General features: G+C 43.2%; 1 protein-coding gene across 4 annotated transcripts in view; it reads right to left on the reverse strand.

The window, feature by feature from the left end:
• Window positions 1-17,106, reverse strand: part of ncor1 (nuclear receptor corepressor 1) — an 83,288-nt gene that overhangs the window by 48,239 nt on the left and 17,943 nt on the right. For all 4 annotated transcript variants that reach the window (XM_036143394.1, XM_021320855.2, XM_012871219.3 and 1 more), the window contains exons 7-11: window positions 16,304-16,360; window positions 15,319-15,371; window positions 14,289-14,355; window positions 5,607-5,779; window positions 4,232-4,322 (exon numbers count right to left, since the gene is read on the reverse strand). In XM_036143394.1, the coding sequence (XP_035999287.1) occupies window positions 4,232-4,322; window positions 5,607-5,779; window positions 14,289-14,355; window positions 15,319-15,371; window positions 16,304-16,360 (441 nt within the window). The remainder of the gene's footprint in view (window positions 1-4,231; window positions 4,323-5,606; window positions 5,780-14,288; window positions 14,356-15,318; window positions 15,372-16,303; window positions 16,361-17,106) is intronic.

Here is a 17,106-nt window from a genome sequence, read left to right on the forward strand (position 1 = left end):
GCAGAGAGCCCAGTGGAACCCCCCGGGTCATAAATGCTGCATCCCGCCACTGAGCCAGTGACGCGAGGCAATAAGAGGACACCCGCAGCCTCTTGCGGCGGTGCGGCGTAAGAGAAGGGTCCAGCCTCTGGCTGTTGAGCCACATTTGCAGTGGTCGCAGAGACAGCAGCCCCAGGGGTGTTACCGCAGCAGCCGCAGTCAGCATGCCCAATAGACGAAGATAGAGAATAAAGGGGGGTGCATGGCCGGGCAGAAAAGCGGGCAGCATCTGCAGAATGCTCTCGACACGCTGAGGCGATGGTCGAGCAGTCATGGTTAAGGAGTCCATCGTGATGCCGAGAAACGTGACCACCTGAGATGGAACCAAGTTGCTCTTCTGCCAGTTCACATGAAGACCCAACAGCTCTATATGATCGAGCAGCGTGCGTGTGTCTGCAGCGGCTTGAGCTTCTGTGGGCGCACAGATGAGCCAGTCGTCCAAGTAGGGCAGGATCTTCAACCCCTTGGCCTGCAGAGGACACAGGGCCGCAGCTACGCACCGCGTGAACACACGTGGGGACAGGGAGAGGCCGAACGGAAGGACTCTGAACTGAAAATGCTTGCCCTGAAACGCAAAGCGGAGGAACTGCTGATGATGCGGTGCAATCGGGACATGAAAGTATGCGTCCTTCAAGTCGACCAAGGTGAACCAGTCGCCTGGGGAGACTGCCTGAAGCACATCCCTGACGCTCAACATGTGGAAGGGGATAGCCTTCAAGAAAACATTCAGACCTCTCAGGTCCAAAATTGGGCGGAGTCCGCCAGTCTTTTTTGGGACTAAAAAATATTTTGAGTAAAAGCCCCCTGGATCCTGCAGGGGGTCGACAGGCAATATAGCACCCTTGGCCAGCAAGGCGCCTATCTCTTGGCTCAGAGTCTGAGCCATTTCCAGGCCGTGAATCACCGTCATCCTGACTCGACCAGGAACTGGGGGGCGGCGGCGGAACTGTAGCGCATAACCCCGGGTAATTGTAGACACCACCCACGGATCGGGAACGAGAGTGGCCCAACAACTGAGCTGGTCCGGGGTAAAGTGTCCCACCGCCAGCTCGGTGATGTCATTTCCGAGACCCCCTGCCCTTAAGAGGGCGGGAGGGCCGCCGAGGAAACTGTCCGGGTCGGGAAGCGACCCGAGCAGGTCCTGCAGTAGGCGCTGCAGTAGGTGCCGCAGCAGGTCGCGGCGGCCCCATGGGGGGTGTAGTCCGAGCAACATATGTGCGTGAAAGGGATGCCGAGGCACCCGCAGCAGGATGCCGCGATGGTCTGCGATGAAGGCCAGCCAACTGCTGCTTGGTACGGGAAGCCTGGGCCGACCGCTCCAAGGCTGCAAGTGCAGCAGAGCCAAACAACTCCCCCGGAACCACTGGAAGGCTCATCAGGGTCCGTCTACAGGCTTCAGTCAAAGGAGACTGAGCCAGCCACACTTGACGGCGTGCCTGAACCAGGGTGGACAGGACACGGCCGATTTCCCTTGACAAAAGGGCAAAGGCATGAAGCGATGCGTCCAACAGCCCCCGAGTGGGGGCGTCAATTGCAAAGCCTTCCAAGGAGGCTGAGAGACCTAGTAACAAATGAGACAACGAGTTACCAAGCCGCCCTAAACGAGACCCCGCATCATAGGCCCTGCACAGCAGGTCATCAGTCACCCGGCACTGAGGACGAGGACACCTGGCGTTAGCTCTCAAAGCCTCATCTGGCGCCACAATGAGGGATGCTATTGCGGGCTCAACAGAAGGCATATGGCCCAAGCCAAACTTGGGCGCATCTTGCATGGCCGCCAGAACCCTGCCATCAGAGGTCGGCCGTGAGAAGACCTTAGTGTCTGCCCAACAGGTATGAACCTCTTTAACATATTCGGCTGATGGGGGAACCATAAAGGATGACCTAGCAGGAGGACGTCGAAAGAACGCACTGGAAGTCACAGGTTGGTTCTGCGGAGCATCCAGCTGCAACCGGGCAAAAGCAGTTTTTAACGCACCCACTATAGAATCGTCCTCTTCCGACCGAGAATCGGTAGAGATATGCGAACCGGCATCCGACAGATGCGAGCCGGAGTCAAGCTGATCCTGAAAATCAGTACCCGATGCTGCTAGGGAAATAGCATCGTCCTCCAAGGCAGAGAGTCCTGAACCCATGCTCTGCACCGGGTCAGGGTCTTCAACCAAGCCCGCGCCACGTCCGTCCCTGAGGGACTCCAGCAGCGCTTTCATCTCCTTCAACTCAGAAGTAAGATGAGCCACCTGCCCAGATAAGCCCTCGGAATCCGTAGGGCTTCTCTTGGTCCTCTTCCGGGGGGGCCCCGCAGCCTCAGGAACCGTACGCTTCCTAGGCTGGCCGGTGCCCTGACAGTCAGCTAAGCGAGCATTACGCAGGGACAAGGGAAGAACAGAACAATTAGGGCAGGCCGCTTCAGTCAAGGCCTCCCTCAGGTGATCCGGTCCCAAACAAGAGGGACAGAGGTCATGCCCATCCTCTAACTGGAGAGGGGCCAAACAAGCTCTGCAGCACGGCACGTCCAACATCATGTGCTCGCAGGACTAGGTCAGGTCGAGCTGAAAACGCTACTCTTGACACTAGCAGACGAGCAAATAGGCCAGGAAACCCGGTCGAGCAGAACACGCCACCAGGGGTTCCCCAGCAGTGGAAAAGCTGCAAAGAGCACTGTGAGGGAAGCCGAACACGGCTGCTCACAATGAGAAGGCGAGCCCGAAAACGGCCGCAATTAACTTAATAGGCAAGCTCGGGAACGGCTGCCCGGTAAATGAAGGAGGCAAGCTCGGGAACGGCTGCCCGGTAAATGAAGGAGGCAAGCTCGGGAACGGCTGCCCGGTAAATGAAGGAGGCAAGCTCGGGAACGGCTGCCCGGTAAATGAAGGAGGCAAGCTCGGGAATGGCTGCCCGGTAAATAAATGAGGCAAGCTCGGGAACGGCTGCCCGGCAAATGAAGGAGGCAAGCCCGAAAACGGCTGCACGGTAAATGAAGGAGGCAAGCCCGAAAACGGCTGCACGGTAAATGAAGGAGGCAAGCCCGAAAACGGCTGCACGGTAAACGGAGGAGGCAAGCCCGAAAACGGCTGCACGGTAAATGAAGGAGGCAAGCCCGAAAACGGCTGCACGGTAAATGAAGGAGGCAAGCCCGAAAACGGCTGCCCGGTAAACGGAGGAGGCAAGCCCGAAAACGGCTGCACGGTAAATGAAGGAGGCAAGCCCGAAAACGGCTGCACGGTAATGAGACGCAAGCTCAATCAGTATATGTAAGCCAACACGGCTGCAATTTGCCAAGATAAAGGCAAGCCGCAAAAACGGCTGTAGAGTAAATAAGAAACGCACGCCCGAAAGCGGGAGCGATTAACAAAATATGCACCAACCAAAAACCAAACGGCAAGCAACAGGTTGGTCGGAGTCGCCAAAAAGGCAAAGGAAATCGACGCAGGGAGCGAACGCGTCCCGCTTCCCGTCGAATAAAGGAAAACAACTTACCAATCGAAGAAAGAGTTGTAATAAGAATAGCTTGCGCAGCCTCTGGAGGGCGAGAAAATCCTCGCAGCCCCGACCGTAGTCTCGAGGCTACCAGCGACAAGCAACAATCAGTGACTTACCACCTGCACAACCTGCATGCGAGAAGATTGAAAGGGACTGAGCTGTCGCTGTCACGTGACTATATGGGCTCCGGAGTCACCGGGGGTCACACGTGACTATGTTGGTATAAGATTCTCGACCTGTGCATGCGCAAGAGTGATCATTCAGTGCTTTAAGCACCGCCTCTGGCGGTCAGTAGGGATGAAATAGAACCATTTCCAACCAGCAGACTAAGAAGGTGAGATATATCATAGAAATTTGATGCAGATCTTATGCACAGTGCCGATGTCGCTGCAGCACATCAACAGCACTCCCGTCGCTCTGATGGCTTTATTTTTTGCAAACTCACAGCTGTGAGTCATCCACTTGTGATTTATGGATGCTCAAAAAGACCCCGGAGGCGACTCGTGCTTGTGGGTTTATGATGGAAGTGTGTTGTGAAACAGGCTAAGGGATCTGCTGGGAAGAAGCCGCAGAAAATCAGGTGCTGCTGAAGTGCATAAATACTTCCTCTTTGTAATAAACGCGGAGGAAATCTCCCATGAGGATGACCGGGAACAACTGAACCCCTGCGGAGGAAGAGCTTTTTTAATTTTCTGCTGTTGGTTCCTACCTCCTGTTCAGAGAGCCCGTCGATGATTTCAGAAATCTCGTGCTCGCTTCTCGCTATGGTTGCAGAAAGACCCGTCCCTCTTTGTCCAACTCTGTGGGAAAAACAGGACATACTGACCTAACAGGACATACTGACCTACTAATAACATCACTTCATGATATTAAGTGCTGATATAAATTTGTCTGCAGCAGAGCACCAGCTCTGTCTTATTTACAGTTGTTTCGAGAGAGCTTTAAAAAAAAGTCTTGTTCTCAAAATACTTCTCTACACAAAAATACAACATTGAGTATCATTCCAGAGATTTTTCTGCTCTAAAGTCAGTTTAGGGCTGCAAAACATTAAAAAAAAAAAAAAAAAAAAAAATCTTGCAAAACCAATATCTGCCAATTTATTTATTTCCTCTCTCATCTGAGCTTCAATCACTCTATGTGACCTTTAGCTTTTTGTCATTTATATATATCTGGTGTGGGCAACCAGCTAAAGGTTAAAGCGTGTAAAATAAAGTTCATAACACTTGGAATATATTACCAACAAATATTACTCCAAACAGTCCTTTGCGATATGAAAATGACTATATGTTGTGCAGCCTTACATGATGAGATCCTACTAGGTTTTCCCTATTTGGGATGATAGCTAAGCAGACAGCTTCAAAATATAAAGGAGACCATTTCTTATTAGGGGCTACCTTGATATCAGCTAAAATTAAAACAGATGAGATAAAAAGCAAAATATATAAAACTTAAGCATTCACTGATCTGGCTTTTATTGATTTTAGATTTACTTGGAAATTAGACATGCAGATTTCTCAATCTAAGGACAAGAAGATGTTCTGATAGGTGTATGGTTTGAATCAACAGACAAAGGAATTAAGAGATTATCACAGATTCATACATCAACCTTTAACTAATTTGTATTAATCTAAAAAAAGTACATCAAAGTACATCTTTTTGTTCTATTTATATAGCAAAGAAGGTGGGGCTTCTTAGTTTTCAAAAAGACATCCTATCTTAGCTTGAGCTAATTAAGAAAGGTTTAAATCTTTTTAGAATTTGTCCTGCCAATAAAAGGAAAAGATGATAACAAAATAATACATCATAAATCTTATTTTGCCCAGACAGATAATTACTCTGTAGAGTCAATTTATCTTTAAACTCTAAATCCAGTGGACGGCTCCAGTTTTGTTTGGAACAAAAAGTTGGAAAATAAAATATGAATTTGAGTTTTCTAAACATAAAACCCTGGTGCACCAGAACCTGCAGGGAATATACACCCTTTAGGTTGAACTTGTCTATAATATGGATTTTTATTCATTCATTTACCCGATGCGCCTCAAAATCAAGAACCATTTATCGCGATATCAGGTAAGGACGCTTACCTTTGGAAGCGCTCCTGCTGCTCTCTCTGTTTGCGGATTTCGGGAAACTGGCGTTCATAGTATTCTCGTGTTCTGCTTTCCTTAGCTTTGCGTCTGGGGTTGTTCTCCATGCGCTCCACCTTCTTCTCCCACGCTTCCATCAGCTGGTCATAGCGCTGACAGATCTTCTGTTCCTATGCACACGAAAGGGAAACAGTACACTTGTATCAGGGGCGTTTGTTCCTATGCAGAGAGCCAAGACAAGCTCTCATCTGTTTAATGTCTAGTCTCATCAAAGTGAACAAGAGAATCCACGGTGAGTGGTTATTTTTTAATCTAATAACAGAAGTCTACAGTTTGCTTTTCAATTTATATTTTTAGTAGACCTTCTTGTAGAGCAACTCAAAATTAAAGCTCTAAATCACACAAAATTGATTTTTGTTTTTACTAAATGGATGGAGCTTAGTTTAAATTGAGTGTCGCTGCACCGACATTAATTAGTCATATTTGAATAAATTTGAATATGCGTTCCAATGAGGCTCGTTTGTCGGGTTAAAAATACCTTTTAAAATAACAACCTTTAAGCAGATGCTAATAAAGCTCGGATCAGCAATGGACAGATCTAACCATCCAGCTTATACATGCAGGGCCATGGGAGAGGCGGGGTAAACCCCGGACAGGTTGTCAGTCCATCATAGGGTAACATTGGGTGTATTTATATGGATATGAGTACAGAATGAACACAAGTGTGTGCTTTTCTTTTTTTTACAAAGCATATACAGAAGTAAAACTACTACTTCTCTGTTATTTTAAGGAAATTTGACAACTCCACCTGTGTCAGAGTGTTTCTATTGTGAATAAAGCCTGGTGCATGTAATGATCAGGTTAATTTTGTGCCAATATGAATGATGTTTTCAGATTGTTTTCCTTCTTCAAGCTGATCAAGAAATTTTGCATACGTAAAGGTAACTATTGATGGGCAGATCAAGGACTGAAAATCTGGTTCATTGAATGCATTAACAGTAAGAACTCAAGGGGGTGTTAAGTGTAGGGGTGGAGAAGGCCCCTCATAGTGGAGGCCATTCTGCCCCCTAAACAAACTTCCAGGGTTTGATTCCTGCACTGCAAAAAGGGAACTTAAAGCAAGTACAATTTTCTTGAAATTAGTATATTTTTCCTGTATTTGAACAGCTAAATAAGACTATTTCCCAATGGAATGAGTATTTTTACCCCTAAAATAAAATAATTAGACATCCTGCACTTGAAATAAAATGGAGATGAATTGTTCTTTTTTTAAGTGCAAAAATCTCATTCCATTGGCAAATAGTCTTATTTACCTGCTCAAATCAAGGAAAAATACACACATTTTAAGAAAATTCTACTTACTTTGAGTTCCCTTTTTGCAGTGTAACCTCACATCATGTCTTTCCCCATTCTCTCTCAACCCATTTCCCGTGAGAATACTGCCAATACAAGGTCATTATAAAAACACAAAAAAAAAAAAAAACCTAAGGACTCCCACCGTTTTAGGTCCATAAAAAGTGACAGATAATATGCATTTTTTCCAAGTCTAACAAAAAAGATAAACACCATAGACATCCGATGATGCATAAACAAAGACGGTATTGTTTTCATCTTCATTTTTGGCATATTAAAGCTATGGTTGGAACTCCTGTTCAAAAAAAAATATTATACTGGGTGAAATAATCCTTCCATCCTGACAGTAGTAAAAGCATTATTTATTCAGAAAAAGGAGGTAAAATTCCATCTCTGTGGGAGCTGCAGGCCTGTAAAAACTCTGACAATCCCTGTCAGTCGGACCAAATGGCAGGGATTGGTTAGAGTTTTGTTCTTGCTTTCACTCCCCTCTGTCCCTCAAGTTTTGGGGGAAATCACCTTATCTATTGGTCGTCCCACATGTCAATCATTGGGACGCGCTCACGTAACGCTAATGTGCGCGAGGGTTCCTGGTTAGTTTCTGCTTGCTGGCTGCTATGCGTACTTCTAGTGTTTATGTATCCAGTTAGCTTAGGAGTTAGCTTAGGAGTTAGCTTAGGAGTTAGCTTAGGAGTTAGCTTAGGAGTTAGCTTAGGAGTTAGCTTAGGAGTTAGCTTAGGAGTTAGCTTAGGAGTTAGCTTAGGAGTTAGCTTAGGAGTTAGCTTAGGAGTTAGCTTAGGAGTTAGCTTAGGAGTTAGCTTAGGAGTTAGCTTAGGAGTTAGCTTAGGAGTTAGCTTAGGAGTTAGCTTAGGAGTTAGCTTAGGAGTTAGCTTAGGAGTTAGCTTAGGAGTTAGCTTAGGAGTTAGCTTAGGAGTTAGCTTAGGAGTTAGCTTAGGAGTTAGCTTAGGAGTTAGCTTAGGAGTTAGCTTAGGAGTTAGCTTAGGAGTTAGCTTAGGAGTTAGCTTCGGTGTTAGCCGTTCACTGTAGCGCTGCTGCTCTCACCATACACTTTGAAAATGGCTGAGAGTCGCAAGAAACAAACCATTTACAAGTTTATGAGGAGAAGAAGAAGAAGGCCTCAGTAGAAAGACCAGAGTGGATTTGGGAGATTTTTTCACTCGATCCCCCTGAGGAGCAGGTAAGACGGTCTTGTGCATGCACAGTTATTTAAAATGGGACTTGGGAACACCTCTGGAAAAATTGCCAACTCTACTGTTAAAGCTTTTACCTCAATCAAAAAACCTGTTCTGCAACATATTTTTCTCCTTACTTACTATCCTTAGTAAGTGTAATACAGGAAATTGATCAAATTCAGAATCTACAGGTCAGACACGACAAAAGGGCCTAAATCAGGAAAAATCTGGGCGGGGCTTCTCAATCACAAATAATGGTATCAACAAAACAAACCTCACTGCCTTCCCAGCTCTCCATCCGAAAACCACAGCCACAACAATTCTCTGTAACTGAGCAAGCAAGAACGTGGTAGTTTGTTTAAACAGTCAGAGGGTGGGGGAGTCAATGTTGCAATTTATATTTGACAAAAAAAAAAAAAAATGTAAACAGCATACGGAGTGGGCTGAAGCCAGAATGGGAGCAAGAACATGCTGCTCATGACTGTTTGCTGTGGGTCTCAGTTCATCATTGACTCCATTTCCTTCTAACTCCATTCAAAATCTCTTCTGATGCAATCGTTATGTTTACAAACCCTCTTCAACAGGTCGTGGCATTTTTATTACGCAAGTTTATATTGAAATCATCAAATAAAAATACAGATTGTCACTGAGGTTACAAAACCGATTCAAACCAGTTAATACAGAGACATCAAAGAGTTTAAATGTTTAGAGGAAATTCAAGAAGAACGCAACAAGGACAAAATGGCCTCCCCCCCCCCAATCCTCTGCAGCAAGGGAGAAACAATTTACCTTCCTCTTGGCACAAGGCCATGAGCACTGTGCCATTGTTCAGAGTCCAAAGAGGTCTGCCTGAGTCTGAGAAGGAGCAGCCAGAAAGGTTACTCACTGAAGCACAGCTCCAAAAAAAAAGACCCGTGTGTTTAAACTTTAGGTGATTCTGCAATATGTAAATAACCGATAAGGCAGTGGTTTGGCAAGGCAGTTCTCAGAAATGCTGTTTGATATGACAATATTTATTATTCCACTGCACACAAAAGTTGTTTTTGCCCCCACACAATATGTCCAAACAAACAGGGGAAACCAAGGCGTCTCCTGTTCCCTAAATACATCAATTGTATAATTTTACAACTTCTACAGTCATGACCCACTGCGCCAAAAGAGTCTCTCTGTGAAGGTTCAGCTTATCGCCACCACACTTAGCAAGGCACTGCAGTTAACCTAGTACCGAAGCGAGTCATATGGTGGTTCTGCAATTAAAGAAAAGGTTTGTCACGGCACAGAAACCAGATACTGTGGCAAGTAAAAGGGATACAATCACAAAACTCATGTGGAACATGTAACACATATGAATTTATTCTAATTTAAAGATACTGAGTTTTCCAGCAAACATTTTGCTTTGGTTTTATTAATCGTTGGAAAACGGCTAAATAAACAATGATTTTTTTTCTTTCCACTTGAGTTATGTGCTACTTTGTTCAAAACACAAAAATATAGCACAGAGGTGTAATGGTTAAAACCTTTTCAATTTCTATGAATGTGAAATGTTACAAAAGGCCCTAGTCACGTACTGTGACTATAACTAAAAAAAAACATTAAAAATAGATAGATAGATAGATAGATAGATAGATAGATAGATAGATAGATAGATAGATAGATAGATAGATAGATAGATAGATAGATAGATAGATAGATAGATAGATAGATAGATAGATAGATAGATAGATAGATAGATAGATAGATAGATAGATAGATAGATAGATAGATAGATAGATAGATAGATAGATAGATAGATAGATCGATAGATAGATAGATAGATAGATAGATAGATAGATAGATAGATAGATAGATAGATAGATAGATAGATAGATAGATAGATAGATAGATAGATAGATAGATAGATAGATAGATAGATAGATAGATAGATAGAAGATAGATAGATAGATAGATAGATAGATAGATAGATAGATAGATAGATAGATAGATAGATAGATAGATAGATAGATAGATAGATAGATAAGATAGATAGATAGATAGATAGATAGATAGATAGATAGATAGATAGATAGATAGATAGCATAGATAGATAGATAGATAGATAGATAGATAGATAGATAGATAGATAGATAGATAGATAGATAGATAGATAGATAGATAGATAGATAGATAGATAGATAGATAGATAGATAGATAGATAGATAGATAGATAGATAGATAGATAGATAGATAGATAGTAGATAGATCGAAGATCGCTCGTAGCTGTCGCTAGCTCGCTGCCGTCGCTAGATAGATCGATCGCTACGCTCGCATGCTCCTCGCTCGATCGCTCGCATCGCTCCTCGCTCGCTCAGATCTCGTAGATGCCGCTAGCTCGCTCGCTCGCTCGCTGCTGCTAGTCCTTGCTCGCTAGATCGCTCGATCGATCGATGCTTCCCTCGCTCGCTCGCTCGCTCGCTGCTAGCTCGCTAGTAGCTCGTCTCCTCGCTCGCTCGATCTCGCATCGCTCGCTCGCTGCTCCTAGATCGCTCGCTCGCTGCTCGATCGCTCGATCGCTCTGCCTGGCTCGCTAGCTCTCAGATCGCTCCTCCTCGTGCTCGCTCGCTCGCTCGCTAGATCCTCGCTCGCTCTGCTCGTGCTCGTAGATCGTGCTCTCATCGCTCGCTCCTGATCGATAGATAGATAGATAGATAGAGAGATTTTCAGATAAAACAATATAGGCCGAGCGTTCATCCTGATAAGTCTTTTCTCGGTCCTTTGTGACCCTGAAAGGAATTTTGCACCTAGTGCGACCGACAGACATAAACATTGTTGGTTCATCTGCCGGCAGTACAACATAACTATCAGAAAGCAAGATGGCGACAATTCACACCGTTACTGGAAGAGCAAGTAGTTTACTCATTGTTCACATGCGCAATAAACTTCAAGTCACGGGTCTTGTTATGGTAAATATCCACAAAAGCGTTGTTTACAAACAAAACAAAAGAAAACAAAAGAAAAAACAAAGAGCAAAACACAGAAATAAAATATAATAAGCCAACAAGGCACAATAAATTAATCTCAAAACCTTTGGATTTTATTGGAGTGAGGTAGTAGTGTAGAAATTCGCAGTCACAGTATGTCACTAGACCCCTTTAAGGGGTGTGAAGTACGAGTTTGAGCGATAAAAAAGGGGAATATATAGGAGCTGGAAAAAAAACTTTTCATTCATCCTTTTAAGTGTTTAATAGCGTCCAAAAAGTTCTGTATTTTTACTGCCATGTTGCTATAATGACCAATTTGCTTACTTATTCGGTGAAAAACCAGTAGTCTGTTTCCAAGTTTTAAATAAAATGGTCAACTTTATTGGGAATATTTTAAAAGAAGATGTTTTAATTTGTAGTTACTGATCTCTCGTTACCCTATTTTACTTTGACAAACTGGATGTTGTTAGCGTTCTTTTTCCTGTTTGATACCATTGTAATTGTGGAGCTTGACCTGGCTGGAGTCTGACGGACCGGAGCAGAAAACTGGACTTGTTCAGTATTGTGACCGTGTTACGCCACTTCAGGACGTGACAGAGCACATCTCCCATGATGCAACATGGTCAAAATGGCCACCAACTCCCATCATGCAACACAGCCCAAAATGGCGGCCGACCACAACAACGCAATAACGTTGCTATGATAAAAGGTATTTATTGCAGCCGCGCATTGCAATCTTCCTTCTTTTGGCACCCCGCCAGACTGAGAAGGCACGTACAGCTGTTTCACTCCGTGGGATCCCCCCCACATGCCATGCGCTCGATTTTCTCGCTGGACCGAGGATTTTTAAAGCAAACTTCATCCCTGCTTCAAGGTGCAGGAGGTCGACTTTGAAAGTACTTTTGAATCCACTTCGATCAGAGACTGAGAGCCGCCTTATCTCCCAGTGATCGTCAAAGGGACCACGCTTTCGTTTTGGCCAAACAAAGCACCCGAAGAGCCCAGAGACTTCGGGAATCCCCCTCTCCTTGCTGCCTGATGGACCAGCGTTCACCGAAGCGCTCCAGGACGTCCGCGGATTTGGAGCTGGGACATCCCCGTGAGACAACACAAGTAAACGGGCCTTCCCCCTTTTATTTCTCTTCTCACCCATAAGGTGATATATTTCCGTGCCTGGGCAGAACCTATGAGATTTAGTTTAATGCTTAATTACTCCAACACGGAGTTTGTTTTAACTGCTGGATATTTTTGATGCATTTTGTAAGTGATTCTGGCTGTGTTTTGGTTTGTGGTTCTTATAAGTGGCTCCGCTGAGAGACGATTTTTCCATCTTTTTCCTTTTTCTTTCCTTCTTATCTCCAGTTCAAATCGCTTTGTCTGAATTTTCTCACTCAGGTCCGCCTCTCTAGTCAAGGCACACCCCACATTTACGCATCACACAAGGTTGTAGGTCATGTGTCGTCATAGTCGCCATCTTGGGAAGGTGCAGCGAAGCAAAGCTGTTAGCTAGCTTGTTGAAGAACATTGAAGCGCCCATCCAGCTTCTCAGAGCTATTTTTGTCTTTCAATACTGCTACGTCAAGTGCCGACGTCTTGAATGTGATGTTCAAACAATTGTGACTTGTTTTATTTTCACTTATTTTTCTTTTGCATTTCTAGTTTAGTAGTGAGTAGAGTTCCTAGGTTATTGAATTAGAATAATTACTGTGACAGGAAGTTGTTTTGGTTCAATAAATAACGTGTGGAATATTAACTGTGTTTATTTCGATCCAGAGTTTGCATGGTCTTCAGGATACAGAGCTATGTCTTTTTGAGTTAACATCTGAGATTGATACAGAGACATTTACATTGGATTGGTGATAAAGGAGTAAGATTAAACTCTAATTGCAGTTATAATTTGAGTTATCAACGCTTGCTGGATAAATCTAATCGGTCAGAAACCGATCAGATCACCTCGTTCCAGCATAAATGACTTCATAACAGCTAATTAATAAATGCATTATTGGTATTAATCATTACAAGCTTATAGCCCTGGGATCACCACCATTTGAACCATATTATGTTATAGCTACCATTTGTGTTTGAATGACCCATTATTAAAATTATAATAGCAAATTATAATAAATAATAATAATCATATTCAAACAGTTTTCTGGCATAATAACGGTAAAAGACAGAGAGCTTGTCCGCTGATGGCGACAGTCAGAGAAGTAACGATGAATGTGGAATGGTTCTCATTAACAGAATGGAGGTGTGCGTACGTGAACAATACGGAGTGGTCACGAACATGTGGAATTTGAGGGTTATGGTCACAGTCTTTGATAAACCCACGTCTCCATCCTGCTAACAATGTTATCAGGGACTCCCTACACTAATAGTTCTCCAACAGTGGGATGTACTCCCTAGGGGGCTGCGAAGGAAAAAAGGTTCAGACAGGTTTTAATTACCTCCTCAAAGGTGAGGCTTTAAAATGCCTTAAATTAGATCCGAATCAGTATTACAGATCAGATTAGGGACATCCATGGTTAAAATTTAAAATGGACTCTGAACTCCACACTGCTCTCAAATGCGTTTCTCAGAATGCAGTTTGGATCAAAGGGGCTTCATAACACATGTAACGCCACATCGTGTCATTTGGGGATGACCGACTCTGCGAAAACAGGTCAGCGGGTTCATGTAGACACATCAGCTTTTTGCTAACAGCACCGATGCTGAAATAAAGTTTAATAAAGCCTGAAAATCTGGTTTACTGCACCGGTGCCTGCTAATCTGGATTTTATCACTACATCCACTGGAGACAAACATAATTGAGTTGTCCTAGGTGAAAAATGTATTCGATAAACAAATTACCTCTTATTAACTTAAAAACTATCTACTAGTAATACATTTATATTTTAGGTTAAAAATATATTTTAAAGCCAAACAAAACACAGACCATCATATTCATATCAACCAGCAAAAGTTTAAAAACCAAGTGAACCCAAAGCTTCATCGCTGTGAGCAGAGGTCAGCCGAGTACACATGGTCACATGAGGTATTGTGCTGCGACTGTTACACCCACTATGGGAAAGGAAAGGCCTTCTCCTGCCATATCCATAATACCGACACAAAAATGGAAAAACAAGACGCAAGTTCAACATCATGTAACTTGCATCCTCGACAGCAGGGAAACTTACCCTTTGTTTACGTGCATGGTTCCTCCTCTTAAAAAACAAAATCAGCTTCTTCCGCATGACTTGGTTTCTGAAACAAAGCAGGAATCCATTCAATTCTTATGCTTATGCAGAAATGTTAGCTTAAAAAGCATAAAATCCCAGTCTACTATAAACCTCTTATTTAAAAGGTTAACTGTGCATTTGGCATTTACCTTTAAAAATAAGAGCTCTCACAATCTTTCCAAAAATCCATCCCACAGTGACTTTTACAAACAGAGGGACACATGCAAAATACTGGGAACTCTTCTGTTTACGAATGCTGGTGGGGGAGGGGGGGGGGGGGGGGCAGCGAGGGCAGTGACCCTGAGAGCATGGCCTGTTCAGCAGGTTCACACAGAATCGGTCTCCGTCCTGATAAAAGGCCCGGCCAGATGGGCCGCTCTCGAGGTACACACTGATAAGGTTTTGTGTTTTTTTTTGTGTTCCAGACGACACGGCCTTTAACCCCTCATGCAACCTACTCTAAACACGCCTGATGCAGACAGACACACACACATCCTCACTTCCTTTCCCAAGCACCCTCCTTTGGTGTGAGAGGAGCAGGACAGCCAGGTGACTCAGCAATCAGATTAGACTGAATTATCAGAGAGGTTTATGAGAAGTCAGGTCAGAGACGGTTTCCGTTGCCGGCGGCTCGGTGAGCATCAAGTCTGCGGCGATACACTAACGTCTACAGGGCCCTGCAACAGTATTCACCCCCTCTTAGCATATTACCTGTTTTGTTACCTTCCAACCAAGAAAATGAGAAAAACATATAAAAAAAATAATAATAATTGACTTGTGCGTATCTTGCTTGCTTTGCAATAAGCACAGTTACACATTTTCAAGATTGTAGAAATGTTCTGTAAATGAAATGCTGCATACTCAGGCAACCCGTTTTATTTCCCAGTTGTGTGGCAACAATACATGAAAAATGCAAAGAGGGGGTGAATACGTTTGCAAACCACTGCACATCGCTGTTAAAAAGGATTAATGAAACAAAGATACTCACGTTTTGATGTTATCGTGGTACACCTTTGTGTCTGACGGCTGGTTGTACAGAGGCTTAAAAAGGAAGAAAAGCAAATAACTGGAGCTGAGTTCATCATAGCTGTGCCATCATTCTGCATTAGTATTAGAGATACAACTAGAAATCAGCTGGTAACCAGAATCAACCCATTTTTAGCTTGGCCAACCCTCACAGCCAGTCAAAAACATCTCAGCAAACGCACCATGTTAGCGCTAGCAGGTTATGCTAACAACAACTTTCCTTTTTGTGTGAATGCTCAGTCAAGAAGCCATTTTCAGTATTGGTGAAGTAGTTGAATGTGATTTTAGAGGAAGCACAAAAACGCGAGATGGTATTTGACTGTAAACTATTATTTTATGCTTGCATGTCTGTGAACCCTTCAGGCTGTGAGAGAGTGAGAGAGAGAGAGAGACCTTCATCAGATAACAAGAAGGCTAAGCAACAAAGCTGCCATTTCACATTTCAGAGATTTAAACCTCTTTTCAGCAGAAACGTTGGCAGCCTCTTTGATATCTCAGTTTAGGTAGGGCTCTCAACACATGTAACTTAGTAAAACTGTGTTAATCATGCTAACATTACAAATACAATGCTAGACAGAATATAATGTAACCACTATAATCATTTTGACTGTCTTGTGAAATACCTGTAAAAGTGCGTTTTCAAGCGACTTTTGTCTAACAGAAACACAATGTGACTTTGCCTCTCTTCCCAGTATATATATTTTTATATAAAAAAGTTAATCACCACTCATGGCAGGAAGGCTAGAATCAATACTGTCCATATTTACAGCTTTTAGTAAAGTTTCTAAAGTCAAATGGGAATTAGCTTAAACCTGTACTAGCAGGTCAAAAATTATCCCCCAAAAAATAAATAAAGCTGATTGGTGCATTTCTGACTATTTTTCCTTAAAGCCAAAAAAATAAATAAAATAAAAAATAGATAAAATGATGGATATTGGTTAACATACCAGCTCAACCTTGGGACCAAGACCTTCCAATATTTTATGGGCCTCTTCAGCTTTTTTCTGAGAAAAAAAAAAAGCATCAATATCTAAACCACTCAACAACCATCAAGACAAAACCATTTTATTTTAAACATCTGTTTTTCTCCACACACAAACATACACGCTAAAAAAAGTAATAAGAGATGGAATCAAGATTTGCATTACAGAAAACTAGTATAAGAGTATTTATGCCTTAGACCTTTTCACATTTTGTCATATAAGCACACATTTCTATGTACTTTATGGGAATTTTCTGTCAGAGAGTATTACGCAATAGTGCATAATTGTGAAGTAGAAGGAAAATGATAAATGATCAAAAATGTGTGGTGTGCATATGGAATCAATTTTGTTTAGTCCTAAATAAAGTGCAGTGCATCCAAATTTCATCATCAGAAGTCAACTAATTAGTAAATAGTTATAGGGGTTTGTTCACCTCATTTCACTCTTAAATAAGAGTTGATAAGACCAACTGGGCAATCCCAATAAAATGCATTGATGGTTATGGTTGTAATATGGTAACATGTGGGAAAGTTTAAAGCCCTGTAAATGAGCAGCTGCACTAGGAAGAACAGAGCAAATGTGGTGATGCCACAAACTTATTATTATTATTATGAAGGCTGGCTCGAGATTCCTTCTGGATCAGAGCAGACTTTTAGCTAGGACAAGATCATTAGGAACATAATGACTAAGTGTTTAATTTCCCGAGCCCATCTACAGACGGGGACAAACAACCGCAGCTGGCGGACTAAATGGCGTGAGCGCCTTCA

Source organism: Fundulus heteroclitus, chromosome 11 (genome assembly GCF_011125445.2).
Source record: "Fundulus heteroclitus isolate FHET01 chromosome 11, MU-UCD_Fhet_4.1, whole genome shotgun sequence".
Classification (NCBI taxonomy): Eukaryota; Metazoa; Chordata; class Actinopteri; order Cyprinodontiformes; family Fundulidae; genus Fundulus; species Fundulus heteroclitus.